The 13,592-nt window shown below is 35.2% G+C and overlaps 3 protein-coding genes and 2 pseudogenes across 3 annotated transcripts in view; 1 reads left to right on the top strand and 4 right to left on the bottom strand.

The window, feature by feature from the left end:
* Window positions 1-115: 115 nt before the first annotated feature.
* On the bottom strand, window positions 116-1,941 carry LOC126621415 (AP-1 complex subunit sigma-1). The gene is made up of 7 exons (XM_050289929.1): window positions 1,788-1,941; window positions 1,322-1,408; window positions 1,062-1,153; window positions 845-953; window positions 725-760; window positions 446-532; window positions 116-364 (listed from the first exon to the last, which is right to left on the bottom strand). Exons 1-7 carry the CDS (start codon window positions 1,788-1,790, stop codon window positions 293-295), a joined length of 486 nt encoding a protein of 161 aa, XP_050145886.1. The 5' UTR covers window positions 1,791-1,941; the 3' UTR covers window positions 116-292.
* A 1,554-nt stretch (window positions 1,942-3,495) lies between these two features.
* Window positions 3,496-3,963, bottom strand: LOC126622699 (RING-H2 finger protein ATL18-like). The gene has a single exon (XM_050291441.1). The coding sequence runs from the start codon at window positions 3,961-3,963 to the stop codon at window positions 3,496-3,498; it is 468 nt and encodes a 155-aa protein (XP_050147398.1).
* Window positions 3,964-10,948: 6,985 nt separating this feature from the next.
* On the bottom strand, window positions 10,949-12,246 carry LOC126621398 (pentatricopeptide repeat-containing protein At4g38150-like; annotated as a pseudogene).
* LOC126621396 (pentatricopeptide repeat-containing protein At4g38150-like) overlaps window positions 10,949-13,592 on the bottom strand; it is a 35,372-nt gene continuing 32,728 nt past the window's right edge. Inside the window, exon 3 of the transcript XR_007622901.1 lies at window positions 10,949-11,243. The gene's annotated coding sequence lies outside the window, so the exon portion shown is untranslated. The remainder of the gene's footprint in view (window positions 11,244-13,592) is intronic.
* Window positions 12,488-13,592, top strand: part of LOC126621394 (transcription termination factor MTERF6, chloroplastic/mitochondrial-like) — a 35,738-nt pseudogene continuing 34,633 nt past the window's right edge.

Here is a 13,592-nt window from a genome sequence, read left to right as displayed (position 1 = left end):
TCTAGTAAAAAACAATTGGGATGGATTTTGAGAAGAATGTAAGAATGTTCATCTCTAAAAAGCACAAAAAATGCCTCGAACAGAAGCTATGAATAAACCATCCACACAAGACATATAATCAACGACGAATCGGAGAACATTTCATTGTACAATCCTTAAAACTGCATACGTAACCAAAAACGCACATCAGTTATTACAAAAAAATTTCAAAATAACGATAACAAGAACAATATTAATACAGAAACACTTCAATGTGTATTGATACAAAGGGTGACCATATGCTTGTTCTCCATTACTTGGTTGCCTGCGCGATTATATTACTTATCGAACTAGCCTGCTCTTTTGCAGTCTCCACCAAAGAATCCTAGAACCAAGATATATGATGCAATTAGCGAGGACGGAAATATTTGACAACAAATGGCACCGATCTAAGAATAACCTATACCTGTGCAGCTATCAATCGTGCAACTGTTTTCTTGCTCGATTCTTGAAGTTCACCGGCAATCAAAATTTCATCCAGTATATAGTAGGCCTACCATGTTGAACAGTAGCAAACGATCAAGCCAGATATCAACATAAATCAGAAAAATGTCATACGAGGACTCTGGCAAATTTTAGCATTGGTATGGCAAACATGTGGACAAAAACAGTAAAAACCAACTCCTTTGTAATGCAATTCCGAAAAACAGAAAAGGCGACTCTTAGACAAGCACTAAACCCATACCTTGTGGAAGTTAAATATCAAATCCAATTCACAGACCTGTAAGTATAAACATATTATTAGTACACGGTACAACAACATCCTTTATCAAAATGAAATGAAGAATATAATGCAATCACTCACACTGCCAAAGTATCGGTCGAGAATCTCAACATAATGATGAATCATTTCAAGGACCTCTAATTCGTTATCTTCTTGATCAATACACATGCAGAAATACAGACTGGCATATCTGCAAAACACGTTCACAGAAATTCAGTAGCGGAAGTCTAAGACAGGCCACTCACTAATAATTCTACCCCTAGAAGAGCAAAAACAAAATCACATCTCTCTGCATCACCTTTTATAAACAACTTTGTATCCTCTCCAATCCACAAAATTACAGAGTTTGGGACCTCGCGCAAGAATTACTCCACTGAGCTCACGGAGAACCTTATCAAAATGCAAGATTAATACACACACGGTGATAACAATGTGAGAATCGTAAGCCATTCTCATAACAAGAATCTAAAGGTGTTCATGTTGCTATTCTTCTTGGAATTATAAATTCTAGCGACGATTAAACAACCCAAAAAACTAGATGAGATTTATCGACAATACCTTACTTCTTTCCTTTTGGGTATAAGGAGAATACCATTTTGTCAACCTCACTTTTCCTTGTCTGCTTATTAGAAGCACAAATTGAATCTAACAACATAAACCATTATCAGATCAGCAACTAAACTAAAAACCCAAATAAAATTTAATCAATTTAACCCCAGTCCAAATCACAAATTTCTTACTGAAATACAAATTCCGACAAATATTGCATCGTTTTGAGTAATGGCATGGCAAAGATGGATCACATTGTACTTTTATACAACTATAAAAAGCCATAATTTTTTCATCACAAAACAAATCGAAACACGAAAAGAATCCAGTTTAGTAATGATCGATTGCTAATTGGACCCAGATCTGAAAATTCTAATTTCTTGCAACCCAATCTAGGAAATTGAAATTTGAGGACGTGAAAAGGGAAAACAACTAATCGGTACATTGCAAGATTTGAGAGATGAGTTAGAATTACCATGGCTGCGTTCTCTGTGGCGATCGATTGCTTGCCCTGCTTCAAAGCTTGAAGATTTCACCAAAACCCAGCTCTAAGCTTTTATTATTCTCTCCCGCTGGTCTCAGGAAAAAGCGAGGCAAAAGTCCAGGTTGGGCTGACAACCAATTTCTGAGGCCCAAAATGCCCATAATAAATTCTCTTGCAAAAAAAAAACCCATAATATTTCAAATCGTAAATTTTGTCTTGCATAAATGTGTAACGAAAAAAAAAAATATGTGAAAATCATTTTTCAATCGGAAACCATTTAATCATTTGATTTTCATTATAAAATTTTACTGCTTATCGATAACACTGTAATTGTTTCCAAGTTGATAACTAAATGTTTCAACTACAATGATTTTTTATAGAGATGACTTTTCAATGATGACCAATTGACAATACGAGAACCAAATTGACTAGAGGATAAAACACGGGGACCATTTCAATATACCAATGGCTACATGAATGTACAAAGAAACTTAGTAAACTGATGTATTTGTCAAAATGGACTACACATAACGTTACTAATAACACAAAGTGTGCTTAAGAAAGTTATTGCAATGCCAATTAAGCAATTTTTTTATAACATACCAAACAAATCATAAAAGTATTTTTCCCTTGCTTACATTTGATCGCACAGTTAAGATAAATGTTTTTAAGTAGAGCGTTTATAATTACTTGAGTCACAAGTCATGTTGTTAAAAATGTAAACTGTTGTTAGTTTCTTTTCCGTTGGAACTTTCTTTTAAACTCCCAGCACCAGCTGAAGATTAAAGCAATATATATCCCTTAAAAATGTTAGATAGTTTCCATCTGCATCTAATCATAGAAAATATTAAATTGATTTAATCCGATAATTTCAATGGATTATTTGGTTGCTGAAAGATTCTTCGATTTTTCAAAATTTAATTGAACAAATTAAGATATGTGCCTCGTGTTCTCGTTGACCTCAACAAAACATAAAGCGTCAGATGCCTAATCAATTGCCAAACTAATTTTTATTGCCAATATTACATTTAGAAAAAAAATCAAACAAGCAACAATGAGTATATGAATTGAATTATTGAAAGTTTGAGCAGTGTGCTCATACTTTTTATTTAAGTATCCTTGCAGTTATAGTTGTAGACTTGTGCTTAGTTAAGTTAGTTGAGCAGTGTGCTCGAAGCTTAAATATTTATTTATGTAGTTTAGATTAAATAAAATTATCGTTTAAATAAAAATAACTCATCGGACTTAGTCAAAGTGGTAGGGAAGGAGGGCAAGGGGTTTTCCATGTGTAATGGTTCTCACCCCTACAAGGAATGGTCGACTCCTCACACTTGACCATTGTCGATGAGCTAATCTTGCTTAATCCTTCTTTACATTTTAAAACAACAAAAAGGTATTGGTAGTTTATCCAAGTGGTAGGAAAGATGAATCGACGAGATAAAGTTATGATAAATTTAGGGTTCATTTCCCTCTACAAACAGAAACTGCATTTGCTTGATTAATGCTTGATGTTGCTTACTGGTTTTTTATTTCTTCTGCACTGTCTTATAAATGATAAATATCTATATGTATTTTTACATGAAATTAGAAATGTATTCTTATAATTAACAGCCAATTACATGATTGCCTCCCTTTACATCCCCAGATCCTCTCTTCAAACAAAGAACTACTAATTACTTAATTAATCAAAATCAAATAACTAATAATACCAAGAAAAACCACCATTAATGTAGGAGGAAGAGATATTAACTTCCTCATCCAGTTTTGCATGACAAGTTTTGACATTGAAGAACAGTGACCTGCAAACTGGGCAGGTAAAGTGACTGCTCTCAATCCACCTCTCAATGCAATCAACGTGGAAAACATGTCCACATTTTCCCAATTGGCTCACCAAATCCTCCTCCTCAAAATCCACCAAGCAAACTGAACATGTCTTCTCCAAAACTTGTCCACACCTTTTGGTACCATGAGCCTGCAAGTCCTGGAACCTAGCCACTGGAAGACTCGTACACTCCTCTTCCTGCTGCTGGAAATGAGCGAAAAATATCACGCCAAAAAATAATCTGCCCAGAAACTTCTTCATCTGGTGAAATGGGATCCAGAAACATGTGTAGAAAAGTATTACTGCCATGCCCAAATGGGACTGAGAAGCCATTAGACATATCATTTCCGGCAATCTTCGAGCTCGTATCGGAAACAAAAACAAGATCTTCAAGCAAAATTCTGAAAACCCAAGTGCCAGAATTTGATATTTTGTGTTGTTTGTGTGAGTGCAATGAGGCTGTTAAATGTGTGAGTGATATGGAAGAACCCCATATGTAGCTGTTTATATAGGAAGAAAGTTTTTGAGTGTTATTTTTCGTTGTCTTATAAAAATATAGTATTATTTTCTTGGTTTTGACTTTTTCAATTGTGTTATTTTATTTCGATATAAACGTGATATTTATATTAGGAAACTTCATTTTAATTCTTGGCAAATATGATTTTTAGATTAAAACCATAAGTAAAATCAAAATCTAATTTTAGTCCCTTGATACAGTAATCATCTAATTTATTAATTATATTTTTGATGTTTTAATTATTTCTCTTTTTCTTCCTAATTTTAATGTATTAACCTTATTTCATTATAATTATAATTTTCATTTCATTCATCGTAATATATTTTGTTGTAAATATTTAAATAAATTAATTTTTATTTTACAATATATTTCGATATACTTTGTCTTCTTCATATATGTACATTAAATTCATTATAATACATTTTGATGCATACATTTAGGTACACATATTTCAGTACATACATTTCGATACAAACATTTAGGTATATTAATTTAATATAATACATTTCGGTACATTAGTTTAATATAATATATTTGGGTACAAACATTTTGGTACATACATTTAGGTACCTTAGTTTAATATAATATATTTCGGCACTAACATTTAAATACATTAATTCAATATAATAAAATTTCGGTACTAACATTGAGTTTTTCAAGTTTGAAGAATGTTAAATATAATTAATAAATTAAAAAAAACTTTTGTTTGATCAAAAAATATATTAAAATGTGTATATTAATAAATTTAAATATTTAATGGGAGACATTGAATAAAATATACATTAATTATTTTGAATTAAGGGGAACTATAATCAATATGTAATCTAACATCAAGTTTATTTTAAATTTCAATTTTTTTCAAGGATTCAAGTTATAAAACCCCCTTTTTATAAGAAAAACTAATGAAAATTGTTTGAAAACTTTGAGTTTTAACGATAAAAACAAAATAAAGGGTAAAGTGAATAGTACTAGGATTGACTTTTTAATGTAAAAATATGATTTTTTTTGTTAAAGTAGAAAACTTTTTTCATTTTTTATATAGTAGGTCAAGTCAATGACTTTGAAGGTGGCGGAGGAGGAGGGCCGGTGCCGACCCCACATCGTTATAGTCTTTAATTAAACATAATTTTACTACTTAAACAAGTACAACTTGTATCTAATTATATTCAATAGTAATTAGTATATACTTAAAAATTGGATCAAACAATACGTAATGGTTTTGTTTTGATTTATGGGAAAGTTGTTTGAAGCGCGGATAATGGTTTTCTTGTGATTTAATTAATGTCCGGTTAAGGATGCAAATGCAGGCTCAATTGTTAATGGACGAGGATCCTCTCCGGAATTTTTTTGAGGGATTTGGAGGATCAATCAATCACAACCGTTTATTGTACATTGTACGGTCAATTTTAATTAGGTTATGTTTATATTTAATTTTAAATAAAAAATTTAAAATAATTTCTAACCGTACGATGTACGATGAATGAACACGATTGATTGATCATTTGGTTCCCCAATCTGGATGGGGTCCTATTCCATTGTTAATGGCATTGATTACTATTTGTCTAGCCTTCATACCGCTGTATAGACTTGTTAGAGTAATGCTAAGGAGATCAAAATTGTAGATAAAATATTGTAAACTAAATTACATGAAAGTTGATGACTGAATTATTGCATAAACATTGATAAACATGTTCATTCTTATTGGTGACACATTATTTAGTTTGTAAATTTTGTCTACAAATTTAGTTTCCTTAGCATTACCCGACTTCTTAATATACCTTTTTAGATTCATCATTTACTTATCAAACAACACATCTGCATAAATTCCAACTCATGAGTTTAAATTAAATATATAAGATGATCATCACTTTATTTATTACTGTTAGATGATTTTAAATTTCGATATTTGTGTAGTGAATATATACAAATTTTAAAATTTAAACTAATCAAACGATGATAAATAAGGTAATGAACGTCTTGAGGGTGGTGAGCGAAAATTCATCCTATTGGATAGAACCAAGGATTTAAAAATCGATATTATCGGCGCCGATAATATCGTTTTTTTGATCCGGCGATATTTTTTTTAGTAAAAATAAAATATCGGTAAAATATCGCGATAATATCGGTAATATCGCGATATTACCGATATTAGCGATATTATCGCGATATTTGTCGTCGTCGTCGCCGCCGGCGGAGGTGAGAAAGGGATCCAGAAACCATATCGAAGAAGATGGATCCAGAAACCCGATCGAAGAAGAAGGATCCAGAAACCAGATCGAAGAAGAAGGATCCAGATCGCGGGAGAGACGAAGACGGAGAGACCGAGGGAGAGACGGAGACGGAGAGACCGAGGCAGAGACGGAGACGGAGAGACCGAGGCAGAGATGGAGACGGAGAGACCGAGGGAGAGACGGAGACGGAGAGACCGAGGCAGAGACGAAGACGGAGAGACTGAGGGAGAGACGGAGACGGAGAGACCGAGGCAGAGACAGAGACGTAGAGACGGAGATGGCGATGAGGTGGTGTCGCCGTTGATGTGGTGTGGAAGTGAGGGTGTGGGTTGTTCACGGGGAGAAGGAGAGAGTGCAGAGAGTGCAGAGAGGGCGAAGAGGGAGAATGAGGGTTGTTCACGGGGAGAAGGAGAGAGTGCAGAGAGCGATGAGGGGGTGTCGCCGTTTAAGTGGTGTGAAAGTGAGGGTGTGGCGTGTGGGTTGGTTCACGGGGAGAAGGAGAGAGTGCAGAGAGTGCAGAGAGAGTGCAGAGAGAGAGCACGGTAGAGATGAGAGAGTGAGGGAAAAGAGAGATCTGAGAGAAAAGAGAGATGGTGACACAAAAGCAAGGTGGGCCCTGGGCACACCTATTAAGATCAAAAAATAATTTTAAAAGTAAGATAAATGAAAATACAATTTAAATTGGGGGTGGGTGTAACAATCTACCCCTCTTAAAAGAATTTCGTCTCCGAAATTTAAAATTACTTACTAAACTGAAATACTAGAAAATAGGAAGAAGAATATATGTATAAAGAGAAATCAAGTCCAAATAATTACATCATATTAAAATTTGATTAATTTTTTTTTCAGTTACATATATTCTATATGATAAATTTCTATTTTAAATCAAGTCCAAATAATTACATCATATTAAAATTTGATTATTTTTTTTTCAGTTACATATATTATATATGATAAATTTCTATTTTAAATCAAATCCAAATAATTACATCATATTAAAATTTGATTATTTTTTTTTCAGTTACATATATTATATATGATAAATTTCTATTTTAAATCAAGTCCAAATAATTACATCATACTAAAATTTGATTAATTTCTTTTCAAGTATCTACTTTTGAACTACTCACCACGTTCATTCTATGTGATGCTAAGTCACTCATGTATCTTACCATACAATGTATAAAGTGTAAAATATTGTACTAATTCATTATATATAAATGATTATGGTGTGTTTAAACTTATTTTATTAATTACTACATATTTTCTACACTTACAATGTTTGCCAGCTTGCTATATAATCAACTTAAATCAGTTAAATCCATCATGCAATGCATTTCCTTCCAATTTTTTGTGATAAACTAATAGATAATTGACTAAATAAACATCCTGCAAAGTTTCAATAAAAATTTCCAAGTTTTTCTTACAATTTCCGTGGTTTCCATGTAATTTTTATCGATATCGATATTTTACCGATATTTCCATCGATATTTCCGTGTTTTCGGACTACCGATATTTCCGATATCACCGATATTTTCTTCCTTGGATAGAACTAATGTGGGGTCGGGTAAAATCAAATACAGAGTCCTATGCTTTGTGAGAGTTGTATTACAAATGCTATGATGAGACACCCTTATCTAAAATTTTCCCGAATATTAGAAAATTAATCAGAAACGGAATTTCAAGTATTTATAATGTTAGGTAGATTAACTTTTTAAACTAAATTTGTAAAACATGTGATGTGTTACCAATTAGAAATAAACATGTTAATGAACACTTAAGTAATAATCTAAGTATCAACAATCACGTCATATAATTTATTTGGTCTCCCTGACGTTACTTCTAAAGAATTTGTTGATGCACGAAGTCCTATATCTGGTATTCAAAATCGAGGCTAGTCCCTCTGTTTTAATACCTAACAAAAATACACACAAAACCAAAACGAAAGCTCAAATGACTCCGTAATCAGCTCCTTAACTCAGGTTCAACTAGTTTCGATGTTAGTCTAGGTTAGTCAATGATTATCTGCACATGATCAATTAGGAAGTCCTTCACAAACAATATTAAGAAAAAGCTCATTAGTTGTAATCTTGAAATGTATACACATAAAACAACTTAACAAGTTACAAAGCAGATGTTTCTAATGTTAATTTAGTTGCATTAACCCCAAGTTGTAGCATCCCTATATATATATATATATATATATCTTGTTTTCACATGCACAAAGCAACAATCGTGGGGCCTTTTATGTGTTTTTTTTTTATTTAATTTTTTTTTCTGAATAAGTTTGGTCGGATTTTACCAACAAATTAGTATCGACTGTATTATAAGGTATTTCTGCAGTCACAAAGGATCAATACTAATTCGTTCATAAAATACGAGCAAATTTATTTAAACCAAAAATCATCACAATAAAACAAAATTAAAACAACAAACTCTCACACAAGAGACTACAAACTTGCACATCAAACTTGTTGATACGAAATGAAATGCTATCACATCAATTGAAATATGAGGTTAAACGAAACATGCTACATGTAACCCCACCCTTGATGGGACAGTTCCCTCTGGTCCTTATCCTTAGGAACGAGTCGATTGACCACATACTACCACTACCTTAAAATCTAGCATACGATATGAATAAATAAAAGCCGACCAAATCACAAAGATCTTATAGATAACAGGGAATTTTGTGTTTTGGGGGGGGGGGGGCGGGTGTGGTTTGGTGATTGGTGCTTGGCATTTAAATTAATTGGGAGCTAATCCAAAAAGTGGGTTTCAAGAGGAGATGTATGATGCATCTCTTCTTCACAATTTGCAACTCTTGGAGAAATAAACAATAACCGACCAAGAGAGAACGCAAAGTCGCCAACCCCCAATTCGCCTTCGGCTTTTGCCATACGCGGTTGCATGTTTTGAGGTTGTCCAATTGGCGCATACGCACACTACTACTCCTTCCCTCCACAAAGGCTTTGCGTTGTTGAGTTGGCCAAAATTTAATACCACCGAGAGTATAATTGTGGCAACATAGAATGTGAACAATGATCTTTATATTCTACAAGCTTGGGAGCCTTTTGCGTACCCAAACAACGAGAAAAACTTATCTACAATAAGATCTATTACGCATTCTCATGCTTTCTCACATGATAGTACATAATTAATTTATAAGATGCCATGCTGAAAGGGCGGTCTCTGAGATTTTGAAAGCCCTGTACGAATTTTATGAAAGGCTCCTCCTTGATAGTTTAAAAAAAAAGGTAGGACAATGTATAACACTAGAAAACAATCACTTAAATCAAAACAAAGTTTAGCACTCACTGGTTGCATGTTTACAAATTTTATTAATAATAAGTAAAAAGAGCTACAAATATAACGTTCACTAAATAATCAAAAGCAGTACAATCTTAAACAACCAAACAAGGGAAAAAAACTTAAAAAATTCTAACTTAAAGTTTCACTTGAATATGTAACATTATTTATAATAAAATTGAAAAAAAAAGAATACCATTTTTAAGGTGTTAGAAAGGAAAACAATACTCTTATAAGGAGTGCACAAAGAAATTTTAAAGTGCTAACAAAAACAATTTTTAAATATAGAACATTATTACATAACAAAAGCAATTTTAATTATAGAACATTATTACATATAAATAATAGATTTAGATGACAAAAATTTTGGGGGCCCTTCAAATTCAGGGCCCTGTGCGACTGCACCTTTCGTTCCCCCTCAACGCCCCCGTTGGCTGACATTTTCAATACATTAAAAGTAATTTTTTTTCTAAAGAATATTGCTTTAGGAGTGGGCAAATGGGTTTGGGATTATATTAATACGTGTTGTTGTGCACAATCTTTGCTTCAAGCCTTCAATACTCCTATAAGTGTAAGTGTAATCTGTGCTGCTGTTGTGCACTGCGGTGCAGCGGCTGCAGCTCCATTTGATAAAAAAGAATTTTTGAAAGGAGAAAAAAAATAGAGTTGAATCCGTGAACCCGTCCAAAACCGGCCCATGCCCCGTCCCCTTAGAGTTTAAAGCGGATAGGATCCGGTTCCTTCATAATTAGGCCCAGCCCAGCCCGGCCCGGCCGGCCTATGCCCACCCTTAATTGCTTAGCTACATACTTGTACAATAACCAACTTACCGAAAATGGATACCAACATTTAGTTTGATACACGGCAACTCGGAAATTATCCAGAACTTTCCAATGTTTACAAACCATAGTATCACAGTTCACTATCGAGCTTCCTGACATAAGTTTTAACTGGCTCCGTAGGAAAATGTATCTTGCACTCAGATAAATGGACAATCCCAAGCCAACAAAGCTCCCGGCTTTGCAAAGATTGCCGGCGGTGGGTGTCATCGTACGAAGCCTTACCCTTACTTTGCAAATAAGCTATTTCCATAACTTGAACCCGTGACTTTTCGGTCACAAAGGAACAATCTTTGTTTTGACAGATTGAAAAAAAATACCACACAAGTAAATGAGAGTCAGTAGAACTTTGTACGTCCATCTACGATCGAGCTTCCACAAATTTAAAAAAAAAAAAAAAGTCTACCACCCCGTACCGTTGCAACTCTATCACAAACGAGAAAACTGCACCAATTTATTAGGATCACTTATCAAAAGCTGTAGCCTTTACAGAGGGGAACTGTCCTCTAGACACCTATGCAGAACCGTGTCAATCTTCACAATGCTTCAATTAATAACGTAGCAAATTCAACAGGTCAGTTTTATGTTTCACCTATTCAGAATATGGAGATCACAGCCATTCATGAAGGTAAGTCAACTAGGAGCGCTACTAATTCCACGATCACGACCTTAGTCACACCCTTAGCTTCACTACCTCCATGGAAGCTAATCTTCAAGTCATCGATTTACCTAATTCCTAACTCCAACCTAGAAATGTGTTACTGCTATTGTTGGTATCCACAGCAGTAATCTTCAAGTCATCGATTTACCTAATTCCTACCTCGATGGAAGAAGCTAATCTTCACTACCTCGGCGAAAATGGCGCCTTTTTGTCCAAAAACTCTTTAACAGCCTTCTCATTAACCAAATACCCCTTCTGCTTCAACTTCCCAATAACACTCTCAGCTTCTTCCATATCCTTTTCCTTACAAATCACATCAATCAACCCGACAAAAGTAGCTACATTGGGCGAGTGACCGGCTTCCAACATTTCGCTGCAAAATTCAGCAGCATCCTCCAAATTATTAGCTCTATACAACCCCTGTATCAACACAGTGTAACTAAAAGCATTAGGAACAATCCCATTGCTCTGCATCTTCCTGAAAATCCTCTTAGCATCTTCACACTTCTGCGCTTTGCAAAACCCATCATCCACAGCAGTGTATATAACAACCTCAGGAATCGAACCCTTTTCGCGCATCGACCCAAAAAGCTTCATGGCCTCCTGGACCAGCCCGTCTTTTGCATAGCCCATCAAGCATTGCCACCGCATTCGGAATCAGACCCGTCTCCTTCATCTTCTTGAATATCTGGTCCGCTTCTTCCGCCGCCTGTGGCGGCTCGGGAACTTCCTGAGGCTCCTCCCTCTTTGACTTGTCGAGACCCAGCTTCAGCTTTTCGAGAAAGCTGCTGTCCTGCAATGGCGGAGAAGAAGGGCTCTCTCCCCTTCTCGCCGAAATGGGTGAGTCTTTGTTGAGGAATTGGAGATTGGAGGTTTGGCGATTTGATAGTCTTTGGCCTCTCAAGGGCCTATTGGGTATGGGATCCGGCGGCTGTTGCTCTGATGCTGCTTCCATTTCACCGCCACGATCGGTGGTGGTGCTCTTCGTCGACAAGCTCGTTGATTGGCGAAATGGATTAGAAACTGCAGAAAATATGGGCTTGGAAACCCGATCCTGAAACGATGGCATGGCCCCACAGAGATTTCTGATTGATAAAGTTATCTTTTGAGTTTCTGGTTAGGGTTTAAGAGAGTGGTTTTGGGGTTTCAATTCGAACCGAGAGAGACCGTGCTCGCGAGGATATATTTGTTATTTGAGAAGACAACGAGGGTAAATGAGGAATTTCGTCTTTTCTCCACTGCTTGAAATGGGGAGAGAGAGGTAAAACCAACAGATAAGGCTTTGGCTTTCTCCTTGTTGATTCCTCACTGCCGCTGCCTGTGAATTATCGGCGGCTGCCGGAACAACTGCAAAGTGTCTCTCTTTTGCTATTCCCTTTTGCTGAAACTGATTGAATCATAGGTACGTATGCGACTCTCACTGTATGTGTGTGTATATATATGTATATACTAGCAAGAAATGAGGTCTGAGAGTCAGATCTCTGCCATCTTCATCTTCCCCTTCTTCCTGTACCCAGCACTGGCAATTTTGGTGTTGATTGTTCTGGTTTGGGTGTTTGATGTGGGAGAGAATAGGAGGAGGGTTTTTCCCGGCGGTGATGAAGACGGAGGAGGTGGAGAGGCCAGGGGACATAAATGGCGGTGGAAGTGGGCATTGGGGAAGCGCCGTATGCAATCCAGGTCTCCCATTAGCTGCTACACCAGTTGGAGCCAACTGTTCAGTCCAATCACGACCAACTAAAGGATAAATGTCTGACAAAATAATTAAGTAATATTCATATTAATATAAAATAATATACCCTAATTTCCTTTTCTTTTCATATTAACCAAATCAAGAGTTATCTTTTAATAGTAACTTGTTAAATGTATTCCGGAAAATGATACTTGTTGTATCAGATGGTGTTTTTGGTATATTGAAAAAATGCTAAATTTTATTATTTATGTTGTAACACCAAATATTCAATTAGAATTCCGGTTATGTTTGTATTCATAACCTACAGTTTACGCACAAGTGTGCAATTGTTCTTAATATTTGCAAATAAGAAGGTGCAACTATTCCTGCTAAAAAATAGTTAGGAGCAAATAAATCGACATGTACTTGATAAAATTCGAGAAATTCATCTCGGTGATTGAGACATTTGCAATAACTGAGAACAAAAGAAGCTCACACAACGGAGTTGCACACTTCAATCCAGAGTGGCCAAAGACATACACCAAACTAACATATACACTTATAAAAAAAAATGGAAACTAGACAAGGTTGTAGCTCCAATTAAGAATGCATTACATTATGTGTCAATGTTTACTAATTACATTAATTATTAGGCCGGTACTTTGATTTTGATTCGAAACATAGTACTACTTCAAAGATCCCCAATTTTTTGTTTAAAGGAAAACTAACGAAAAGTTCAAAAAAA

Source organism: Malus sylvestris, chromosome 5 (assembly GCF_916048215.2).
Source record: "Malus sylvestris chromosome 5, drMalSylv7.2, whole genome shotgun sequence".
NCBI lineage: Eukaryota > Viridiplantae > Streptophyta > Magnoliopsida > Rosales > Rosaceae > Malus > Malus sylvestris.
The sequence above is the reverse complement of the archived record's forward strand: the minus strand, read 5'-3'. Positions and strand labels throughout refer to the sequence as shown.